Below are 20,885 nucleotides of genomic sequence, written 5' to 3' on the forward strand. Positions count from 1 at the left end.
CTGCTTCTCTACCTGTCTAAGCCAGAATTCCTCTCTCACACCTACTCAGCTATATTCCTAGAGTATTTTAAGACATATGAAATGAATGTCTTAACTTATTTAAAATACACTTTATATGTACAAAATAAAACCCTGAAGCTGATAAACTTAAGCTGTGCAAAAACTTAAGCTGTGGCATGGTTACCTAAATGAATGGAGGTATCAGGAAGTGTGCAGGTATGTGCAGTTAAATAGCAGATTTCCCACCATGGCAGCCCCACATAACTTATTAGTATGTAAAATCACTCTGCCTTGTAAAGTGATTCATTCCTAGGCTATTCTTAACCAATTTGCTTGGCCCTCTCCATTGTTATCAGACCTATCACAAGACACTGTCTTGCCAAAACAGTAATGCATTACAGGTCCATGAAGCCTCTGTTAGTGATTCTTCATTCTATTACCACTGAGTAGGTTGAGAAAAGCTTTGACTGATTGTAGAGATGAGATCCTAGTGGTTAAAAGGTAAAAGCCAGCTTCTCTAAGTACAAACTGAATCTAAGTAGCCTGAAATGACAATGAACCTCCATCCTGGTCATCCCCATTTCCATTCATTCTTCTTCCCTTTCTCAATATTTTATTTTTAGTTTGCCAGGAATCATCACAAAATTAAGCATGTCCCTTATAACACAGACTCAGTGGGATCTAGTGGTGGATACGTTTGTCTGTAATTGGAATGGGTGATCCAAGCACGCCCTTCAGTTTCACTGTTTGTGTGTGGAAATTGATTAGAGATTGCATCGAAGACCTCTCTTCCATTTTGACAGCTATGTGTATCTACGCAGTGGAAGAAACCAATAAGGGGTGCCTGACTGACTTTGGTCTAAAGTAACCCTGTGGCTGCCTACGCTTAACCCATTACATATATGTTTTTGGTCAAGTAGTTGGATACTTAAACAGCAATGCTAGGATGAACTCATGTCTTGTAGCAACTTAAATACTGAACCATGCAGCAATAAAACAGCAAGATAACAGGGATTAAACTGTCAAAAACAAGCATCCTTTTTCATCTTGAGTTTTCAAATCTGTTGGGCTTGAGAAAAGTTTAAAAGAAATTTAATTACTGGCAGTAATGTTTGCTGATAAAACTCGTGCTCTGCAGTGTACAATGTAGAAATATTATTTTTTCTTTCATGAGCTGAAGCTTACAAAACCTTTATTTGAAAAAGCAAACTATTATGGCTGAAATCTCTAAATATTGTCACTTGCTATTTTGCTGTGAGTGAAACCAGAGATTCATCCTCAGAGAAACTGACATGAATAGATGAAATTAATCTCTGAGCATGGAGTCAGCTGCAGGCTGGTATATGACTTAAGGACCACTTAAACCCTCAGAGTAGACCTGCTTATCTTCTGCACAGGGGTATTTTCACCCAGTATAAACCCTGCCTATATTCCTTAGGTCTTTAATATCCTGATCTTATTGCCTGTGTGGACTTTTATGAATACAATTTTTTTAAAAAAAACAATCTGCTTCTTGTGTGAGAATGTTGGGGCAAAATGAAAGTGTACAAATTGCCCCTTCTACTGAAGAGACATAGAAGGTGTATTACATATCTGGAAACTTATGACAGACAGCCTCACGGATGTAACTCTACTTAGAAATCAGGTCCTCAGACGCTTCAGAAAAGAATAGCCTAGGAAGGACCTCAACCTAAGTAAATTAAATAGCATGTAATATTATAATATTGGAGTCATTATGACTGATGGAAGATACAAGAACATAACTCTGTGAAGTAACTGGCATTATTTAAGGTATTACCAAAACATTAGTTTGTATTACTTTTTTATTGTATATTAAATAATATTGGATGGTTACAGCTCAGAACTGAAATTTAATTCTCATACTTGCTCTTAGAAATCTATCATCATGACTTACCTAAACAGAGCTGCAGTTTCTAATCACTTGTGCTAGGTACCTATGTGTGGATATATACATATAAACACTTTGTGACAGTAACTAAATGTCTGAATATATGTACACATAGACATATGCATACAACATATTTAATTTAAAAATCTCAATTAAAATATCATCTCATGAGGTTGAGTGTGCCAAAATTAGAAAGCATGAGAAGGTACTGGGCCAAATTATGCTTCTTTTTGCATTGTGGTGCAATCTTTCATTAGCTGACCCTGTTTCTCCGTAGGATCCTTGCTTCATGCACATCTAGATGATACTCAAGAAGCGAGGCAGCTGTTCAACTTTCTTCTATATGTTTGACCTCCTGCCTTCCTTATCATGCAACATCCAAATTCAGCATTAAATCACTTGTTTGTGAGAACAGCATATTGCATTTGTTGCTGAAATATCCGAGTGCCTCATAAGCCATAGTTAATTGATGATGAAAAGACCTTCATGGGACTAAATCCAATTTTTGTTCCTATTTTGTAGGTGGGAATTTGATGCTAAAAGATATCTTTGCTTATACTTTGTATTCTCTCATGGTGATTTAACCAATATTAGCCTTAATTGTCATGGTGAAGTCACTGGCTTTGTACTGTTTTGGCTTTGTGACTATTTGTGAGATGCAATAGTATAATATCCTTAGTGTCTGCCCTTTAAAAGGATAAGGGAACGATTGCTGCACTAGATATTTATGCCCTGTTGTATCTCAAGGAGTGTCCAAACAAGGAATTTTTCACCATGCCCTCAAAATTCTTGCCTGCCTGTGATATGGCAATTGGACATGCTGACTGCAACATGCAGTGTCAGGGTATCACAAGTGCAGCAGCATTTTCTTTCAAATGACAATCCCATTGTACAATAAATATGTATCACAGTCAGGCTTCTCAGAGTCCTTTCAGTATCAGACACCCCTTTGCACGAGTTTTCATTTCAGAATCAGCATCATCCGTTCAGACCACTGTCTCATTTAAGCCCATTTTTCTGTGCATTGTTAAAATAAAGTTGTTTAATACTAGTGTCAAGAAAATGCATATTGGTATTTTTTGGTGTTTCCCAACACTGTATTAGTTTTAAAAAGGCATATAAAGGATCTTATTTACTTTTCTTGTTTTCTCCCAGTGAATGTCCCTTCGACTGTAATGGAGGCCATGTCCAGACAAGACACCCTACAGCCATTTAATAAAAGTAGCAAACTATCCCCTGCCACTCCACAGCGATCCATAGTATTTCCACAGACTCCGTGTAGCAGAAATTTTTCTCTCCTGGATAAGTCTGGGTCCATCGAGTCAGGATTTAACCAGATCAGTGTCAAAAACCAACGAGTTCTTGCAAGCCCAACTTCAACAAGCCAACTAAATTCTGAGTTCAGTGACTGGCATCTTTGGAAATGTGGGCAATGCTTTAAGACTTTCACCCAGCGGATCCTCTTACAGATGCATGTGTGTACGCAGAACCCTGACAGGTAAAGCCCAGGCTCTCTTTATTTCTGTATCTACTGATAGCTAGATCCACTTCTTTCTTCTTTTATCAAGCTGTTATCATTTCCAAATCCAAACCATTATTAGGAGGAGCCTGTACAACATAACTCATCTGTAGCTGTGTGAAGTAAGCCAATACAAAACACTGCTTGACTTCACTATTTGTAAAAACATTTGGTGCCTAAATGTGCAGATAAAAGGAAATAGCTAAGGATATAATCTTGTTTTCAGAATGGTTTGGTGCATCTGATGGAGGCAACAAAATAGAAGGAAAATTTATGAATATCATAGATGGAAAAATGAGGTCAAGATAATTAAAAGTCTCTCTGTCTTCCAAAGATAATCTAACTTGCTGCTCAGTGGCTGTCACAGTCATTTCAAGGTTCACCTATAGTGTGCAATGTGTATGAACTTAATTAAGTACTAAGAGGTAATGAATTGGAATTTTTTGCTTAGTACTATTTTTCTTCAGAGCATGCAAACCCATAAATCGTGCAAAGCTGTCAAAAGGAAATACCTACTCCACTAGTGATGTGGAGGAAAACAGATGCCACTTATTCAATAAACTAATATCCACACAGAAGAAAAATGTTGACTAGATACCTCAGAGTCAAAGTTGGTTTGAAAGTTTGTCAATACAGAATTTTATGGCCGTGAACTGAGGATGAAATTTAGCTGAACAAGTGAATTAAAATTTCAGGTACTCTGACCAGTGGCACAGTAAATATAATGGAACAATTATTTATGAATCAAAGCTGGTTTATTTGACAATTTTGATGGCTTGCAGGACAAAAGACAAAAATCAAATTAATTCAATAAAAAAGGCTGCCCATGTTTTGTCTCTTCTTCAGCTGTGAAGAAGGTTTGTTTGTTCTAGAAACAACGTGTAATTGTGAATTACATTTAACCAAAACACCAGCAAAAAATAGCCAACAGTGGGTCTGTGCGTATGTTTGTATGCATGTCTATGTCTTTTTGTGTACGTGGTTATCTACGTGTACACATATGCTTGTGTGATTCTGTGGGTGTGGAGATACTGGAGCACAAATCCAGTTTTCCAGAAGGAACAGTCAAGCATGTTAGGGGCAAACTAGATTCCATGCAAATCTTCATAGAATTGAAAGAGCTGATGATATTGTGAATGCAAACAAGGTCTTTCAACATTTTCTGAATTTTGTGCTGGTCTTAGCAGAAGAAAACACCATGCTAACGAAGGTGTAGGACACAACCGTCAATTTAAGTGCCAGAATATGTAATATAGATCCCTAAAGGTCCGCTCTCCTAAGTTTCATGGACTCATGTTTCCAGTATTAAAGCATCCTGGGCATAATGTAAAGCACAAAATGCTGCATCAAGGAGTCTAGAAGAGGTATGTTATGAGACTCCTCCATATACTTTTTCGGTGATTCATCCAACCAGGTGTGATGCCTAGATTTCAAGCTTTCCTTCACTTGAATATATGTCTTCCTTTATGAAGAACTGAGCTGCAGATAATAGTTAATGCAAGAAGAGTCTCCCCTAATGGGACTGTTCTGTACTCTAAGGGATAGTTAAATATTCATTTTTCCAGAGACAGGAAATGAGGATAATTCTATACTACAATCAGGTCTGCCATCTGGGAGCTGAGAGATTTGATTTCTTATTTTTATTTATTTTCTCCTAAGTATCTTGTGTCAAACTTTACTGCCTGAAACACAGGCTGAATTTTAAGTTTTCCCCCTTAGAATTGAACACCCTCATTAGTAGATTACTGATTCATGACATCTTACTGTTTATCTCTCCCATGCCTACCTAATTTGTCCATGCAAAACATCTCCAACAAAAAAAGTATGAAGCATTTAGCTCGCAATACCCTACACCATAGTAGGAAAATTATCTAGATCAGAAGACAAATTGGCTCCCCGAGGAGGAAAGAGAGCAAAGGGTGATTAGAGAAAGCCCTCAGCAGATTTGGGGAGGATTGAGGTGAAGATGAGGTACGGACTCTAAATTGTTGAATCCCAGAAGCTTTCAGGAAGATTCAAAACTTAACAATGCCCTTTTCTCCATATTAATACTGGCTAATTTAGCCGATTTCCTCTTCAGCTTGTTGTGTTTTGTGAATTCTATTCTTAAGAAACTTTTTCTCTTTCTCTCTTACATAGAGAGCATAAATCCTAGATGAGCTTGCAATATATACTTAGGATCAATCTGTTGCATAAACACTAGGTTCTGCAGTGCTCTGTTCTGTGACACCTGCGCTCCTTCTGTACTGAAAAATGGCTTTCTTCTCTCTGTTTTCATTAAATAAATTGTGAAGACTCCTTGTGGAGGCCAGTTTTGTAATGCCTTCTTTTTTTCGCACAAGGTGTGCCATCCACACAACTGCTGTAAAAGCATTTCCCAATAGGTCTTCTTCAGAGCATTATGTGGGACATCAGTCACACGAAGCTGTTTAAGCTCACTGCAACTCATTCAGTAAGCTCACTGCAACTCATTCAGTGTTTATTACCAGCATAACAGTTACAGCAGATCATAACAGCCCTAGGATGTGGGTTCTTATATCCCTGATTAGAAATCATTACAGATTGAGCTTACATCACAGGCAGCTTTTTGTATTTTAGCAGGTACCTGTAGATCAGCTATTTAGTGATACAGTGGCTGGGGAAGTTGTCTTTGGTTTCTTAAACATGTTGCCTTTCTCCAGATGAAAAGTTCCTGAAGCACTGTACAAAATTTCCTGGAGACAAGAAAATAGGGTAAGATTTGTGAAAGGATTCCTGCTTGCTAGCCTGAAGTACCGGATGCAGCCCTGGTTTGTATTTTCTCAACGATATCTGCAACACCGTTCCAGCTGATAAACAGCTTCACATTTATTGTCAGCAATTTGTGAGCACACCAGCCACTGTATCTTTGATGTGACTGAAGCAGGAGGGTCTGTCTTCTCTAGGAAATGACTTTAAACTATCTGTTCTGGTTCGGTATTTGTTTTTCAACATTGCTGGTTACCTACAGCATGCGGTGCAGGGAAAACATCTTTGAATCTATAAAGGAGTCCAATTCATGGATTGAAATTCTATTAAAGCAGACTACTTGGGGCTTAAGAAATTAAAAAAAGAAGTGGCTTTAAAGTGACTTAGATTCAAAAAACATCTGAATGACAGCAGACATAAAAAAAGGCAAAAATATATTTAATTCCATTAGGCAGTGAGAAAGGAATGATCGATTTAAGAGATGACTTAATAAATAAACATGATTTTAAAAAGTGATGAATCCAAAATAAGGAGAATTATTAAAATAATTTACTGTGCTTGTTATTTTAGATTAAGATGAAGATTTTAATTTAAATTAAAATTAACTTTAAATTATTTACTGGTTTACTTATAATTTACTTTTCCATTTCCACCAAGATTTTTTCAGCTTTTTGTATTTTGGAGGGCTTCTCTTCGAACTTAATGGTAATTAGGGTTGGAGTGTGGGAGGTAAAGATTTAAATCCATCAATATTTGAATTCTGGGACTTTCTGAGCCTTTGGGAATTTTTTTAAGCTTTGAGCAACTATTCCTTGAAACAGGAGTCAGACATCTATTTTATCTTCTGAGGGTTTTTTTTGTTTGTTTGCTTGTTTTTGTTTGTTTTTTTTACCCCCCTGCTGCAGAAATTCCCAACAATTCTTTGTGGAGCAGCTCCAGAAAAGGATAACCATAAGCCTTTGATGACAGTGAATAATTTTTAGAGCAATACTTTAAATTATTATTTTTTTAAAGTGCAACCACTTTTCTGACAATTACACAGTCTCTTTTAATGAAGTCTTTCTTCTTTCTCACTATGATCACCAGATTCAGGATGTATTGGTGCTGAGGAAAAGCAGATGACTGCAGTTCCCAAGAGCTGTCTCTGGCACGATTTCATATACAATATGTACACCTGTGTGATATATATTCTCATTGATTGCCATGTATTTAAGCTGATAATTTGAGGAAAAACCTACACTACAAGTGTGTCCATGGCTGACAGATTGTAGATGTTATCTGGCCCTCACAATTCTTGTTTACTCAAAAGATATTATTGTACTCGTATTTTGCTATACCATCTCAATATTAAATTGTGGGTTTTTTTAAAAAAACAAGGAGCTTGAAGTTGCTGATTTAATGGATCCTTTTCTTTAAGATCATGGCTCAGCCCATTTTGTGTTTGTCTTTTTCTTTATAGGTTCTGTGTCTTTGACCTTGATGTTCTCCCCAAGTCCATTATTTAATTTAAACATCTCTCAGAACAGACCTAAAAAAAGTAAATGTTGTGAGCAAGAGTTGTCAATTTCTGTTTATAGAGTGGCTATGGAATATTGCTCAATTAAAGTAAACGTTATGCTGAATTTAATGCTTGTCTTGTATAATCTTTTCACAAAGGTTTGCAAACTCCCAGTGCTCATAGTTAATAACAACAAAGAGTGTACAGAGCAGGACGTCTCCCTGACAATTTCGGAAGTTTGAAAACGTTTCAAGTGCACTAACCTTCTGCTTTTGCCAGTTCCTCCCAGAACTCCCAGCGGGTCCAGCTCTGCCATCCCTACTGCTGCATAATGCCTGAAGTGCTCAGAAGAGTAGCTGTGCTGCCTAAGCGGAGCACCGAGGCAGCAGGGGATGTAGAATCCAAAGGCAGTGAATGTAACCCACCTGTGGCCATGCTGATGCCAGGGATGCTTCTGTATGCAAGCTAGCAGTATCTCTAGGTGTCACTTTTTTCTCCAGCCTCTTAGTTCAACTTGCTAGAAGAAGTCATCCCTCCAAAATACCTTTCCATTAGGACAACTGTGACCTGGCTCCTCGAGTGCAGCTGTGCTTTTAATGCTGCGTGTTGTACGAAGGCCTGGCCCTGAAAGCTGATACTGGCCCCATTTCATCATGCCCTGCTTTCATTTTTTTGCAGAGGCTGTGGTGACAGCCTTCCCCCATCACACTGTGAAACCCTGCCCTGGGCTCAGTGGAGCCCTGCGTCCCGTGCTTTGAGACCTTGACATCAATCAAGTTGGTTTCTTACTACTTAGTCCTGAACAAGGAGAAAAGCATTTTCAATTGCATGTCAGTCTCTCTTCTTTCAGCTGGTGCTTTTCTAGCTTTTTCTAAGGGAAAAAAATTACAGCAATGTGGTATTTTGTCTCCCTGAGCTAACAATGTTTCAATGATAGAATTACAGGTATTTAGTAGTTCACCATTACAAGCAATTCCACTTCTAAGGATTGCACTGGGATTCCACATGCACCTTGAAAACAGCAAATTCACTTCTGAAGAGACCTCACTAGGAATCTGTTCCTCATAAAGAAAAGAATTTGAAAATTCATTGGAAAATAAATCTAAGATTTTTTGGGATTCTAATAATTCAGACTACAAATTATTTACAATGTAGAAAATAAGTTTATATTGGCTGGATGTACTTAAGAGTCAGAAGTTAGAAAGTAAATTGTTCTAGCAGAGGAATAGTACATGATAAATAATTAAAGCCTATGTCACTTTCTCTAAATGAAAATCTAAAAAGAATCCATCTAATGGTGCAGTCGTCTGTCAGCAGGTATTTCAGGTGCAAATATACGGATTTTTCTGTTGTTATCCCTTAAAATGCTTTATGCATATTAAGGGATCCCCATCCCCTTCACAAGGCATGAGCTTAGGTGAGATTCAATAAGCCTTGTGAGGGAACATGGGTTTTGTACTGGTCCTATACAAGATGTGGTTTCACCCAGAAAAGAACAGGTACAAAAATGAGAAAACTATAAGATGGGAAATGACATCACCAAACAGCAAAATCATTCAAAAGATAGTCTAAATTAGGGAGCAAAATGTACTCTTGACTGGTTACATTTGAAAATGTAACTTGAAAAACTTGGAAAAGCACAAAATCTAAATAACTACAAATCTTGAAAACTGTTACGTTACAGTTACTCCTTTCTGAACTGTACTTTAAATTGCCTGTGTTCCTATAGTTGGCTACCACATAGTCAGGCACTGTAAGATTAGGGTCTCTAGAAAAAGCTGGTGGACATTATGTGTTAGTAAAACTAGATAGCTGATTGATGGTGCATGGGGTTAGTGATAACAGTCTAATTTTTATAACAGGAGAATTTGCTTTTAGGTAAGTAGATTTTCTTTCCTTAAGCTCAGTCAGGAAGCTAGAGACCTAGAAAAATACATAGCTAAGTATTTAATGAAAAACATTAGAACTGCTTTTGACAGCTGTCAGAACATCATTCTCATCTGCACATTACTATATATCAGTTTAGCTGTTCTTAAATGTAACTTAAAAATACTATATGAGAATATTTTGATCAGGCTTGATTTACATCTGGAAGGGCCTGCAAGATCTTTTGTAGAAAATGCAATGATGAAGACATTCAAAACGATCTTTTTCTGTTACATGACAGCTGGACAACAAATTTTTACAGAAAAAAAAAATTCAGATAGTCACCATGTACTTTGAGGCCCTGGTACACCTGTTTCATCAAACTGATTACTTTCATGCTTGCAAATCTGCCTTTACATCTGTAAAGTGATATTGTACTTATGTAGACTTTCACATATGAAGTGACTGACACTCATTTTGTTTGAACATTATTTTTCTGGAGCATGAACCAGCATCTGGGCTGTGACAAACCTATGCTTATATTCAAATGGATACCTTGAAGCTGAAGAAGGTACAAGGGTCTCAGTTATTCCGGTGGAAATGAGTTTTTCTGGGCTGGGACTGCATTCAGTCTAGCAGAACATCTTTGAAAATACAGCTTATGAAGACCACCATTTTTGTCACTATGTCACTGTTCCTTCTATCTGCAAACCTCTGCTATAAAGTGGTAACCATCTTAATTCATTGTCCCACTGCAGACCAAAGTGATGTCAGAAGACATAACTGCTACATCAAAGACAGGCCTGCTCTGCCTGTGTCAATGTGCCCACTGAACCGAGCATTGCTCGTGTTCTATCCTTCTGCACCACTTTCTTTTTTTTTTTTTAAAAACAACATATTGATTTTATTTTCCACCAAGGAAAGTTTCTGAACACAGTAAAATTGTTACTAGAGAACAAAATGGTAACTTTCATACTTCTTGAATGACTTCTTTTGCTCTTGGAAAAAACAGTAGTATCCAAAAGGGTCAAGATTTGGCATATTTGAACTGTAATTGTGCAAATTAAATAGAACATTTTAAAATTACTATAGTATTTCAATGCATTTTTAGGCTTTCTTTTTTAAAATGAGCTTTGTTTAATGTGTGTCATGTATCTAGCTTGAAAAGATTACTTATTCTGTCCATTTTAGTATTAATCAGAATCACCTGAAACGCATCCCCTGCAAAGAGAAGGGTAACTGCTGTAATAGTTGTTCTCCCAAGATATAGATGAATGGAAAAAATACAGTCAAAGTGAACAATAGGTGATTTTTTACAGGGCTCTTTTTCTTGAGCATCAGCCAGTAAAATTCGGAGTACATATATCAATATCCATTGTGAATAAGAAATTTATTTTGAGCCGATGTAGGGGTAAAAACATTTTACTTGGCATCACAATGTTCAGTTATAACTGGTTTGGAATTTTGACTATGTACAGACAAGTTACGGTGTGATTTTTGACTGTATGGAATTAATCACACTGACTGTTAAAAAAATAAAAGATTAATTGGTTTTATGTAGTGCTGTATCATTTGTTGTGGTAGCTGTTGAAAATAGATAACCAGAGGCTAATAGATGTTAATGTTCCCTTTCACTGTTAAAAGATCAATGTTTCTTGGATACAGAATATCTTAATGTGTCCTTTTTGTTTAAAAGTCTTTGATTTGAAAATATCCAAACAAATAAGCCTGCAATCATGAATCATCTTTGTTTTACCAGCACTTGAATTTTCATGTCAAGTTTGATAAATATTTTTCTGTGCAAATTAACCATGCACTTCAATAAAAGAGAAGACAGGGCATGCTACTACTTCTCTTCTAATAAGAGAAACAGATATTCAGTACTTGTTTTTTTCTTATAATATTATTTTGCATTTATTCATGTATTTTTTTAAGGGCCATGTCATCTAGGTTAAGCAACCTTTCCACAGCTTTTATGTATTTCTTCCAAACTTGTTGGAGAGGGGTTAGATTTTCAAATGTAAATAATTAAAATTGTAAGCTATTGAGTTATTGACCAATACTGAGCTATTAATCAAGCTAAAAAATTCTACAATCAAGGTTCAGTGCTCTGAAGCACTGTAAAATAATAGTATTTGTGTTCAGTGGTGCAAGTAGCCACAATTAAGCAGTTTGCTTGACAAATGAGATAGTTCACTTTATTTTGCACTTAACTGAATTGTACATGCTTGGTCACCACTGTCTCCTTCCCTTTAGTTTTGGTTTCTAGCCATTTAAACATTCACATTTATTAAAGAGAGAGCAATTAAGTTTGTGTTGGCCATTGGCTTTAGAAATGCAGACATCAAGAGCTATGCCTTAAAATGTTGTGTAGGGTAAAAAGCATTAATATCCCTCTAGAAATTTCTTGATTTTCTTAACAAAAAGTCTGATAAGTATGTAGGACCCTTGTCACCAGCTTTAATCAAATGTGAAAAGGGAAAAAACTCTGTAGGGTGTGGATATTAAATCACTTTTACCATCAGAAATATGTAGACATTCTTTCTTCACATTTCATTTTAGTCAGCAACAGTATTTTTGTGTTTCTGCAGCCCTGTCTCACCTTGCTGTCTTGTATGCTTTTATTTCTATGTTTGCTGTCTATTTGTTATGATTCTGAATTTGTAACATACCGGTCAGTTTTGTTTGTCTGTTGTGTCTGTTTTTAACAAACTATGGTGTCGAAAACCTAAGTTCTGGTTTCTTTTCAAGGTCATAAAAAAGGTATTTTCAGTCTGGATGGGAGAACCGTGTTAATTAAATGCAAATATTTTCAATAGCAGTAAGAAAATAGAAAGCTAATTGTAACATGGTGGTTATTTTTTCCAGTGTCTCTCATTGAAAAAATTGATCTCAAAAACCTACATTCCTCCAAAGAAATATGAAGAATTTAATTGTAATCAGTCACAGAATCCGTCTAAGATAGAGGTATAACAATCAGACATGCATTTGTAGGTGAGTCTGTAGCTGTCACCAACAGACAGAGGATTTCATAAGTCTCTTAGGTCCAATGTATGAGGAGTATTTTGTGGCTAAGGAGTATCACGCTGAGTTTGAGAGAAATACAGAAGGCATACGATGCATAGCGCAAGTTCACTCTCTTGCTGAATTGTGTTTTGTGGGGCATGATGCCCATAGACTCTCGGTCAATTCCTGCACAGTCATTTCACATTTGCTAAAGAGATTATGATGTTTTGCTATGTGTCTCCCAAGAGAGCCTGAGAGAAGTGCACCTGCAGTTCTCTTTGGAAATTACTGGGAAGACCAGTTGTTCTCACCCCTATGGTTTCCTGCTCACTCCAATAGAAAGCACTGATGGCATGGTATTTCTCTTTCCCGTTGCAGGCCCTACCAGTGTGGTCACTGCTCCCAGTCTTTCTCCCAACCTTCAGAGCTGAGGAACCATGTAGTTACGCACTCCAGTGACAGGCCTTTCAAGTGTGGCTACTGCGGTCGTGCCTTTGCTGGTGCCACAACACTCAACAATCACATCCGGACACACACTGGGGAAAAGCCCTTCAAGTAAGTACTTGAAGCCAGCAGCCTTTGCCAGCTGAGATTAGAGAGGGAAATGCATTGCTGCTGTTCACTAGCATCATCGCTCTGTATCAGCACATGGCAAAGGTTCCCTTGAAAGCCAAGGTCAGACCAGATAAAACTGTTAGTGGCTAAAATCAGAATTAAACCAGGCTTGGTTTTGCATGCCTGGAAAGCCCTGAGCAATTTTCTGTCCTCTGATGAGAGCTTAATTGTTTTAATTAAATGGGAAGCTGCTGCCAGGGGACCATAGCTGAAAATACACTCAAGACTGGGACAGGCTATGCTGTAAGAACATTAATATGGCTCTTTAATGTCTATAGGCTGAGGTGGATGGAGCTTCACATAAAAGTTAATTTGGATCTAGTTAAATATGAGGGAGAAATATGCTTTTTTTTTTTTTTTGTCTCAGAATGATTGCATAGAAAATGCAACTATGCCTTGTGGCCTAAGTTTGACAAGATCATAATAATAAATTGATGGTTTTCAGCTGTCCAAGGTATGAGAAAAAAAAAGAAGTCACCTGATCAAGATGTTTTTTAATTAAACAGACTCTGCTTATTTCTGCAGTTTCTATTCACTGAAATTAAAAGCCAAGCACACACCTCAGTCTCAGAAATTTTCCCTCTCTGCTTACCTCCAGCCGTAGCACAGCTGATCCAGGTGGATTTTTATCTTCTGTTGTGCAAGACTCTGCCTACCTAACAGGAGGTGTTCTCCAAAACAGAATACAAGTTTCCATACTTACGTCTTTGCCTGACAGGCAAAAATTTTATGGATATTGTACCTGGAAAAATCCCACTTTGGAAGAAAAATAATGTATTGATATCAATGTATAATATATTGATAGCTCTTCTTTTGGAAGATACCTGATGTTCCCTGGAGGAATGGGAATAAGTGGAGAAGAAGGTGTCTGTCTATCCCAGTTCTCCAAGGACTGTCTGTCCTCTGTCTACTTTTCTCTGTTTGTCTTTCTTTTCTACTTTTGCTGTACTGTGCTTTTGGTCTGGTTAATGTAAGAGAGCTCAGCCATGGGGCCTGTCAGAACCCCTCATAACAAGCTCAGCAGAGATACCAGTAGAGATGCTTTGCCTCCATATATGGTTGAAAGGAAGCATGGCCTCCATACATGTCTCTGCTGGGGACGAGGGGACAGAGCTAGGAACCAAATACTGCATATCCATTACAGAAGAGCTTGCATACCAGAAACTATGGCTAGGATAGTGTTGTAGGTGGCAAAATGTGGAAACTCAGAGCATCTAAACATCGATTTTCTTAAGCCAGTCTGTGGAATGCTCAGGGCCCATAGAAAGTGAGCCAAAAATAGTGTGAGCAATCAGATTGATTTTATCTAGTTGCTGTGTAAATAGATTTTAGTAATTAATGGAAGAGGTTTCCAGGTCAAAATGGAAAATAGATTTCTTTTAATGTTAAGGTGTTACTTATGTGTAACCTTGTTGACTCCACTTAATTTTTTACCTTAACATCCTGTTTTTGTCATGTTTCCAATAGATCTGCTATTTTACCCCATTTAGAGTCATTATTTTTCCCCTTTGGTTTAGTAATTTTTTTCCCCTTTCCCAAAGTGGTCTTGACTACAGCACAATTTGATTTGTGAAAGGTCTTAATGTATATACTACAACCAGTAGTCTGGGATTTGTTTGTTTGTTTTGCCCTGCTTATGCTGAAGTATTTAAGTATTTTAGGATGTACCCACCCACTTATAAAGCTGCAGGGCAAAGGAAAAAAAAATATGGATGCTTTGTACTGCTTCTTTATCATGTACGACATAATTTCATTCTTGTAAGGTTTTTATTTAGTTTCTTCCTTAAACTCAAGAAGCAGTAGTACCAATTTCTCTCTGAAAGACTTGTTGACATATTTGCAGTAAGCTGACTAGTAATTTCACATGAAGCTAAAACTGGAGCTGCAGATCTTTCCATCGCTGCTAGTCAGATAGGTGGACACATATGCCCTGATCCTGCAAGCTGTTCAAAAGGGCAGATTTGCTTCCCATGCAGGGCTGCTTGCATTTGAGAGAGGAGGGGCAGAAAACTTATCCATAAATTGATCCACCCTCCTTGCTGGAGGAAAAAGAGATAGCTGCAGCTCATCTTGATGTCTCTTCACCATTTAGATCCTCCTTTCAAAAGGAGGAGTGCAAGACCTGATATTAAGTAAACTGAGGAAAAAACCTCAACAAATTCTAGTAAACAAGAACCATAAACAGGACAAAAAAGATTTCTGTCTCTTGATCATGCAATTTAAGTCTTAGTTTACGGAGGGACTTTGAGTGTATGCTTACCAAAAAGTGCAAAATGGAAAAGTTGGTTGAGATAGGGTTTCTGTACCTCAAAAAAATCTGTATTTGAGGTAATGTACGTACTTCTGTTGAATGATATTTTTACTATTAGCCAGAACAACCATGCATGGTTACTGCTAAATGACTTAAATTCTAGCTAAGTTATTTTGAAAATAACAGACATAATTTTAAAGGTATTACTAAGTTCAGTTTCATATGTGAAAATGGGCAGTCAACTGGACAGCTAATTTGCATCTACTGTGAATGCAATCTCACTATTTCTAACGCAGTAATGCAGTTACATGTGTAAGTGGTATTTGGACAAATAACTGTGTGTGTGGACTAAAGAGACAATGTCAAACACTATGCGTATGTTTGTATGCATATTATTTTGGAAGGTGGTTTTAAAAATGGTGAACATAGTGTGACAGTATTTTAAAATCTTTCAAATTAATTGTTGTTTAAGAGGAAGTCTGTGATTGGTTAAAAAGCTTTTTCTTTGTAGGTCCTAGGTAACTTTGGATGTATGGTGGAAGACTTTTGTATTTGCTTTTCGTTATAGATAACAATGCTAAGTGAGGTTATCTGTAGTCAAAGCTTTAGCTGCGTGGCCTGGACTGCAGGTCCAGTTAGAAGGGATTTCTTTTCATGTCATCGCAAGCTATCAAGTCAGCCTCACCACTGTAAAGTTTCTGTGTATTCTTATCTTACTGAAGTCTCCACTATGGCTGCTAGTCTGGGAGCAAAGCTCTTAAGTAAGTTAAAAAGTAGGATAAAAAGGAAAATTATTGGCCATCCCCACTTTCTTAAATTCTACCCCCCACGGCAGTCTCTTTAGCAGAATTAAAGAATAGTTAAGGGACTTGCCTACAGAATCAGAGTTATGCAAATATCTAATATTCAGGAGTAAACCAAAATGAATTAGAGGAAAAAAAATTTCGGATTGGGATAACCCAGTTGTTTTCTGTTCTTTCTTACTGAAATGCAAAATTGGGGAACATTAATTTCAGGCTGAATATAGATACTGTATCTCCAGCGACATCTCAGCTTTGTCCTCGTTTCATTTTTTTTTTTTAATACTCTTTCGAATTAGTTTAGAATTTAGTATTAAATGTAGTTCTTGAATGAAACCTTAAAACGTTTATTTTGAAAATATCAAATAAGACCTTTTTTCCTAAAATAGACCCTCAGCATTTTCTTCATCCGAAGCCTTTCACAGAGGTTGATGTAAACTTGGAAACCGATCCTGTCTATAATCCTCAATGTCAATGATTTGAAAGCACTGTGAAACAAACAAATAGACCAGTGACAGTGAGGGCTATCTAACCAACCTGAGAAAGCCCAGTACCATAGGACTACCAAAACCCCATTGACGTTCATGTTGTTTGTAAATTTAAAAGCTATTTTGTTTACCACCCCCACCCAAGTAAATCACATAGGGAAACCTTGTGGTAGAATGAAGTCATTAAAATGAAAGCACACACACATTGTAAAAAAAGTGAACATAGATCCAGTTTTCACTGGTAGCATCTAGTTGAGTGAGGACTTTTTAACTTGCTGTTTTGGATCTACGATGTGTCAGAAGCTGTTTAAATTACTCTCAAATGCCATCAGATGGCTTGAGTGGAAATTAAGTGGTCTATCAGTTAATAGTATCATTATGGCAAATACTTGTATCTACACCTTAGGCTTAGTCAAACATCTGGGGCACATCTAATAGTCAGACTTGAGCTCAGTCCCATGGTTACTTTGTGAGTGGTCACATGAGAGGTGGAGTCTTTTTCCTTTCTGACTGTTTTGGCTTCAACCTTCCAGCACAACAGTAAACATGAGTGGCTTGTAGTATAGAAACATGCACACAGAAACATGCACACACATGCTCATCAGTCTCATAGACACAGGTTATTGCAGTGGTTATTCTGCTATGAGAGGCTGGGAAAGGATGGTTGATAGAGGGAAAGAGTACATCATAACTGAAAAGAAAAAGTATTCCTGCTTTTGCTCCCATTCCTACCTACTGTGAGATAGTTAGGCTGACTGCCATGACACTCTTATCTTCACGTTTCCTATCAGTTTGTATCCAGCAACAACTTCTCTGGACCACATTGAAAGAGGAGTCAGGGGTCTAATACAAGTTCCTGCCTGTAAGCCATGTGCTTATATATCCAAATTTATAGTCCTGAAAACACCATCCACACCCTTTGCAAAAGCCTAGAAAATACTAGGCACCTTGGTAGTATCTGAAAGTTACCTGGGTACACAAGAAAGCCAGGGAAATTAGGTGCCTTGCCAAAGACTTTATTCTTTTTTGCCTGAGGGCTGTGTAGTGCAGAGAGCACAGCTTGACCAGCAGCAACATGTGGCACCCATATCCCTCCTGTCCAAAGGGTAAATGTTTGTAAGTGAGAAATTTATTCTCTTCTGGTCTCTCTTTAGCATCCTTCTTTCCCATGTCTGTATGAAAGTGTCCTAGAACAGTCTGTAGCTGGGAAGTTAGAGCACTCTCACAGCAGAATAAGCTTGTTGATAAAGGACGGGAACTTTCATTTTCAAGGAATACAGTGAGACTTGCTCTATGCTTTCAAGAGCAATGCAAGGTGCTGCGTGAATGCAGTGCCCAGCTCTAGCCTCCCAGGCAAGCTCCAGAAAGGGTAAGGAGGCCTGCCACACCTTCACAACCAGCAGTTTTAATGAGTAACTCTATCTTTTGATGACCTTATAGCATTTCTCTGATTCACATGTGGCCCCTAGGCACCTTGATATAGTATATTTTGTTTATTTGGCCAGACACTTAGAAGTCAGGTGTTGCCACACCTGATTTTGTAGGTTATTTTGCAACTGTACCTCTTACAGCTTGGTTAGGCGAGGATCTAAGCCTCCTATTACTCAGCAAGCAAAGCACTTGTCTTTGTAGACATCAAAATAACAAAACTATCAAGTTCAAGTGGACGGCAATATCTCATACAGACTAAGCTAACCCCCCAGCCTTAAAATTGATTCTAATGCCTCTGTGATAGAGATATATATATATGTATATAAAAATAATATAATAATTTGCAAGTTTGTCAGGCAATGAAAGGTAGTATATTTTGACACACTAATCCAGTAACTAATCAGTTTTCTAATAAACAATCAGCAGTACACTAATGTGTCATCAGCACTTCAGGAGCTCTGGAGAGTGGATGATCTGCACATAGACGTTAATGAATACCCCAAAAATCATTAAGTAATCAATACTTCTGAGTTATTTTCATTGAGCTGATAGGTCTGATACATTAAAGCTGACATTTTGCATTTGTCAAGATCACAGTGCAGTTTTTAACAGTGGAACAGGCTGCTAGAAATATTCCATGAAAGACAATCATAGAAACACAACTTAAAAGCATTGACATTTTAGATTGGTACCGTAGCTTGGATGAATGACTCCATAATGTCTATGCTAAATGTTCCTGAAGCAGAACTTTCTTGCTAAAAACTACTAATGTGAAGAATATTCCACAATTATGCATATGTGTAAATATCTTTCTTTTCTCTTTTTTTTTTATTTGTTTAATAAACAGCTAAATCAGTGACAGTTCACTTTCTATTGTTCACATCAGTGAAGACAGAAAGACGAATATGAATTAGCTGAGCCCTTTGTTTTCCTCACTTCTCCTTTGAAGGTGAAGAGTTCATCGTAGTGATGCTTTTATGGTAATCTTTGAAGATAAAACGTCACAAGCACCATTAAATCAAAGGTGGCTTTTGGAGCGGGTGCCATACAAGAAGAATCTGCTGCATCTGTATTTGTGACTCATCAAACACCCCTATCTAGTGTTCAGAATGCAAATTAAGAGGGCAGTATTTGGGAGATTAAATACAATACCTTCTCTTTCAGAGCAGGGATAGGGGACTCACTCCAAGCTAGCAATAATCCCCATCCTATCCCCTCCGAATTTTGATGGCTTTGTTCATTTGTTCACACATTATTTTTGTTGCAGATTATGATTCTCTAAAGAGGGAACAGGATAGAAAGAGAGATGACATAAAAGACGGAGAAGCAAACACTGGTGACCATTATGAGTTCTTGCTCAACCCACAGATTTCTCAAATAGTGTCGAAGTTTTCAGATAATTATGTAACTGCTAACTCTATGTGCCTATTTAAAATGAAACCCACTACATAACCAGATCAGATAAACAAAGAGTTTTCTCTTGTTCTAGCACTGAACGATTTTTGCTTTGTGATTTCTCTTCCTCCAATAGGCAACTGTGGATTTTAAATTAGCAGAAGGTGAAATTCTATTTGTCATCAATTTCTCCTAGAGGTTACAGAGCAGAAAACTGCAGACAAGCTGCTGCTTTGATGGCTCACTCCTAAAAATCTCTTTTTGTTCTTTATCTATTTGAACTGACAGTGATCAGAGCTACAGCAGGACAGGCCTCTCTGGAGAAATCACCTTCCCCCTGTCTATTGACAGATTCCTCTGTTCTGAATCAGACAGGCCTTGTCCCATCATAGGCATCAAGGCCGTGGAAGTAGCCACCAATTAAACCTCTTGAGCCAGTAAAATCTGAAGCCACTTTTGAGTGTCTGTTCTGATTAGGCAGGATGAGACAAAGCCCATCACCCCCCCAGAGCAGCTCCCTGGTCTCAATTTTCTCTCTTGCCTTCACCAGGTGCGAGAGGTGTGAGAGGAGCTTCACACAAGCCACCCAGCTGAGTCGACACCAGAGGATGCCCAATGAGTGCAAGCCAATAACAGAGAGCACAGAATCAATTGAAGTGGATTAACTGATTGACTGGTTGGAATTAAACTGCAAGGAAAGTCATGATTAAATGTCACGGACACTTAAGCAAAACCAAAGATTTCCTCTGAGCAACTTTCAATCAGTCCCAGAAAACCAAAAGCAGTAATAAAATAAGTAAGATGTTAAGAGATATTGATCCTGGCGTGGAAGTGAGACCAGGAAAGAGATTATTTATTTATGACTAGGGATGAGTCTTATTTCAATTGACAAGTTACTTGGGACTGTTAACATTTCAAGTCCCACCATGTATTGCTTTAATTCTAAAAGCCTTTATAATTGTTATTTAATGCCAAAGTGAGGAATCTTAAGGGTTCTTCTGCCCATAGTTATGACTGAGAATGCACATGGGCTTGTTTATTGTTGCACCTTTTTTTGTAGCATGACTCAAAGTACCCAGATGTAATCCGTACGTTTGGCTGGGCTGGGCTAAGTTGATCTTGACATGGCTGTAATAGAAATTGCTGTGTGGAATGGGAAGTGATCAAGAGCTATATCTGGGTCAGTGTCAGCCTCCTCAGGCCAAAGGGCATTTCATTTCCATAGTCTCATGCCTCACACTGTGTGCACTTTTTCATGCAAGTAGTTTCATTCAACAGCATTGTGTTGGCATAGATATTCTGGAAAAAAAAAAAAGGAAAAAAAAAAAAGAATGTTTTATATATCAGCAAACATACATTATATAAAGAAGCCAGTAGGAA

General features: G+C 37.6%; 1 protein-coding gene across 1 annotated transcript in view; it reads left to right on the forward strand.

The window, feature by feature from the left end:
* The window catches only part of PRDM6 (PR/SET domain 6), a 73,729-nt gene extending 53,559 nt beyond the window's left edge, over positions 1-20,170 (forward strand). The window contains exons 5-7 of the mRNA XM_086480277.1: positions 3,065-3,407; positions 12,904-13,080; positions 20,056-20,170. Coding sequence (XP_086336403.1) covers positions 3,065-3,407; positions 12,904-13,080; positions 20,056-20,170 — 635 coding nt within the window. The remainder of the gene's footprint in view (positions 1-3,064; positions 3,408-12,903; positions 13,081-20,055) is intronic.
* The last annotated feature ends 715 nt before the right edge of the window (positions 20,171-20,885 follow it).

This window comes from Leptosomus discolor, chromosome Z (assembly GCF_034619465.1).
Source record: "Leptosomus discolor isolate bLepDis1 chromosome Z, bLepDis1.hap2, whole genome shotgun sequence".
In the NCBI taxonomy this organism is placed as follows: Eukaryota; Metazoa; Chordata; class Aves; order Leptosomiformes; family Leptosomidae; genus Leptosomus; species Leptosomus discolor.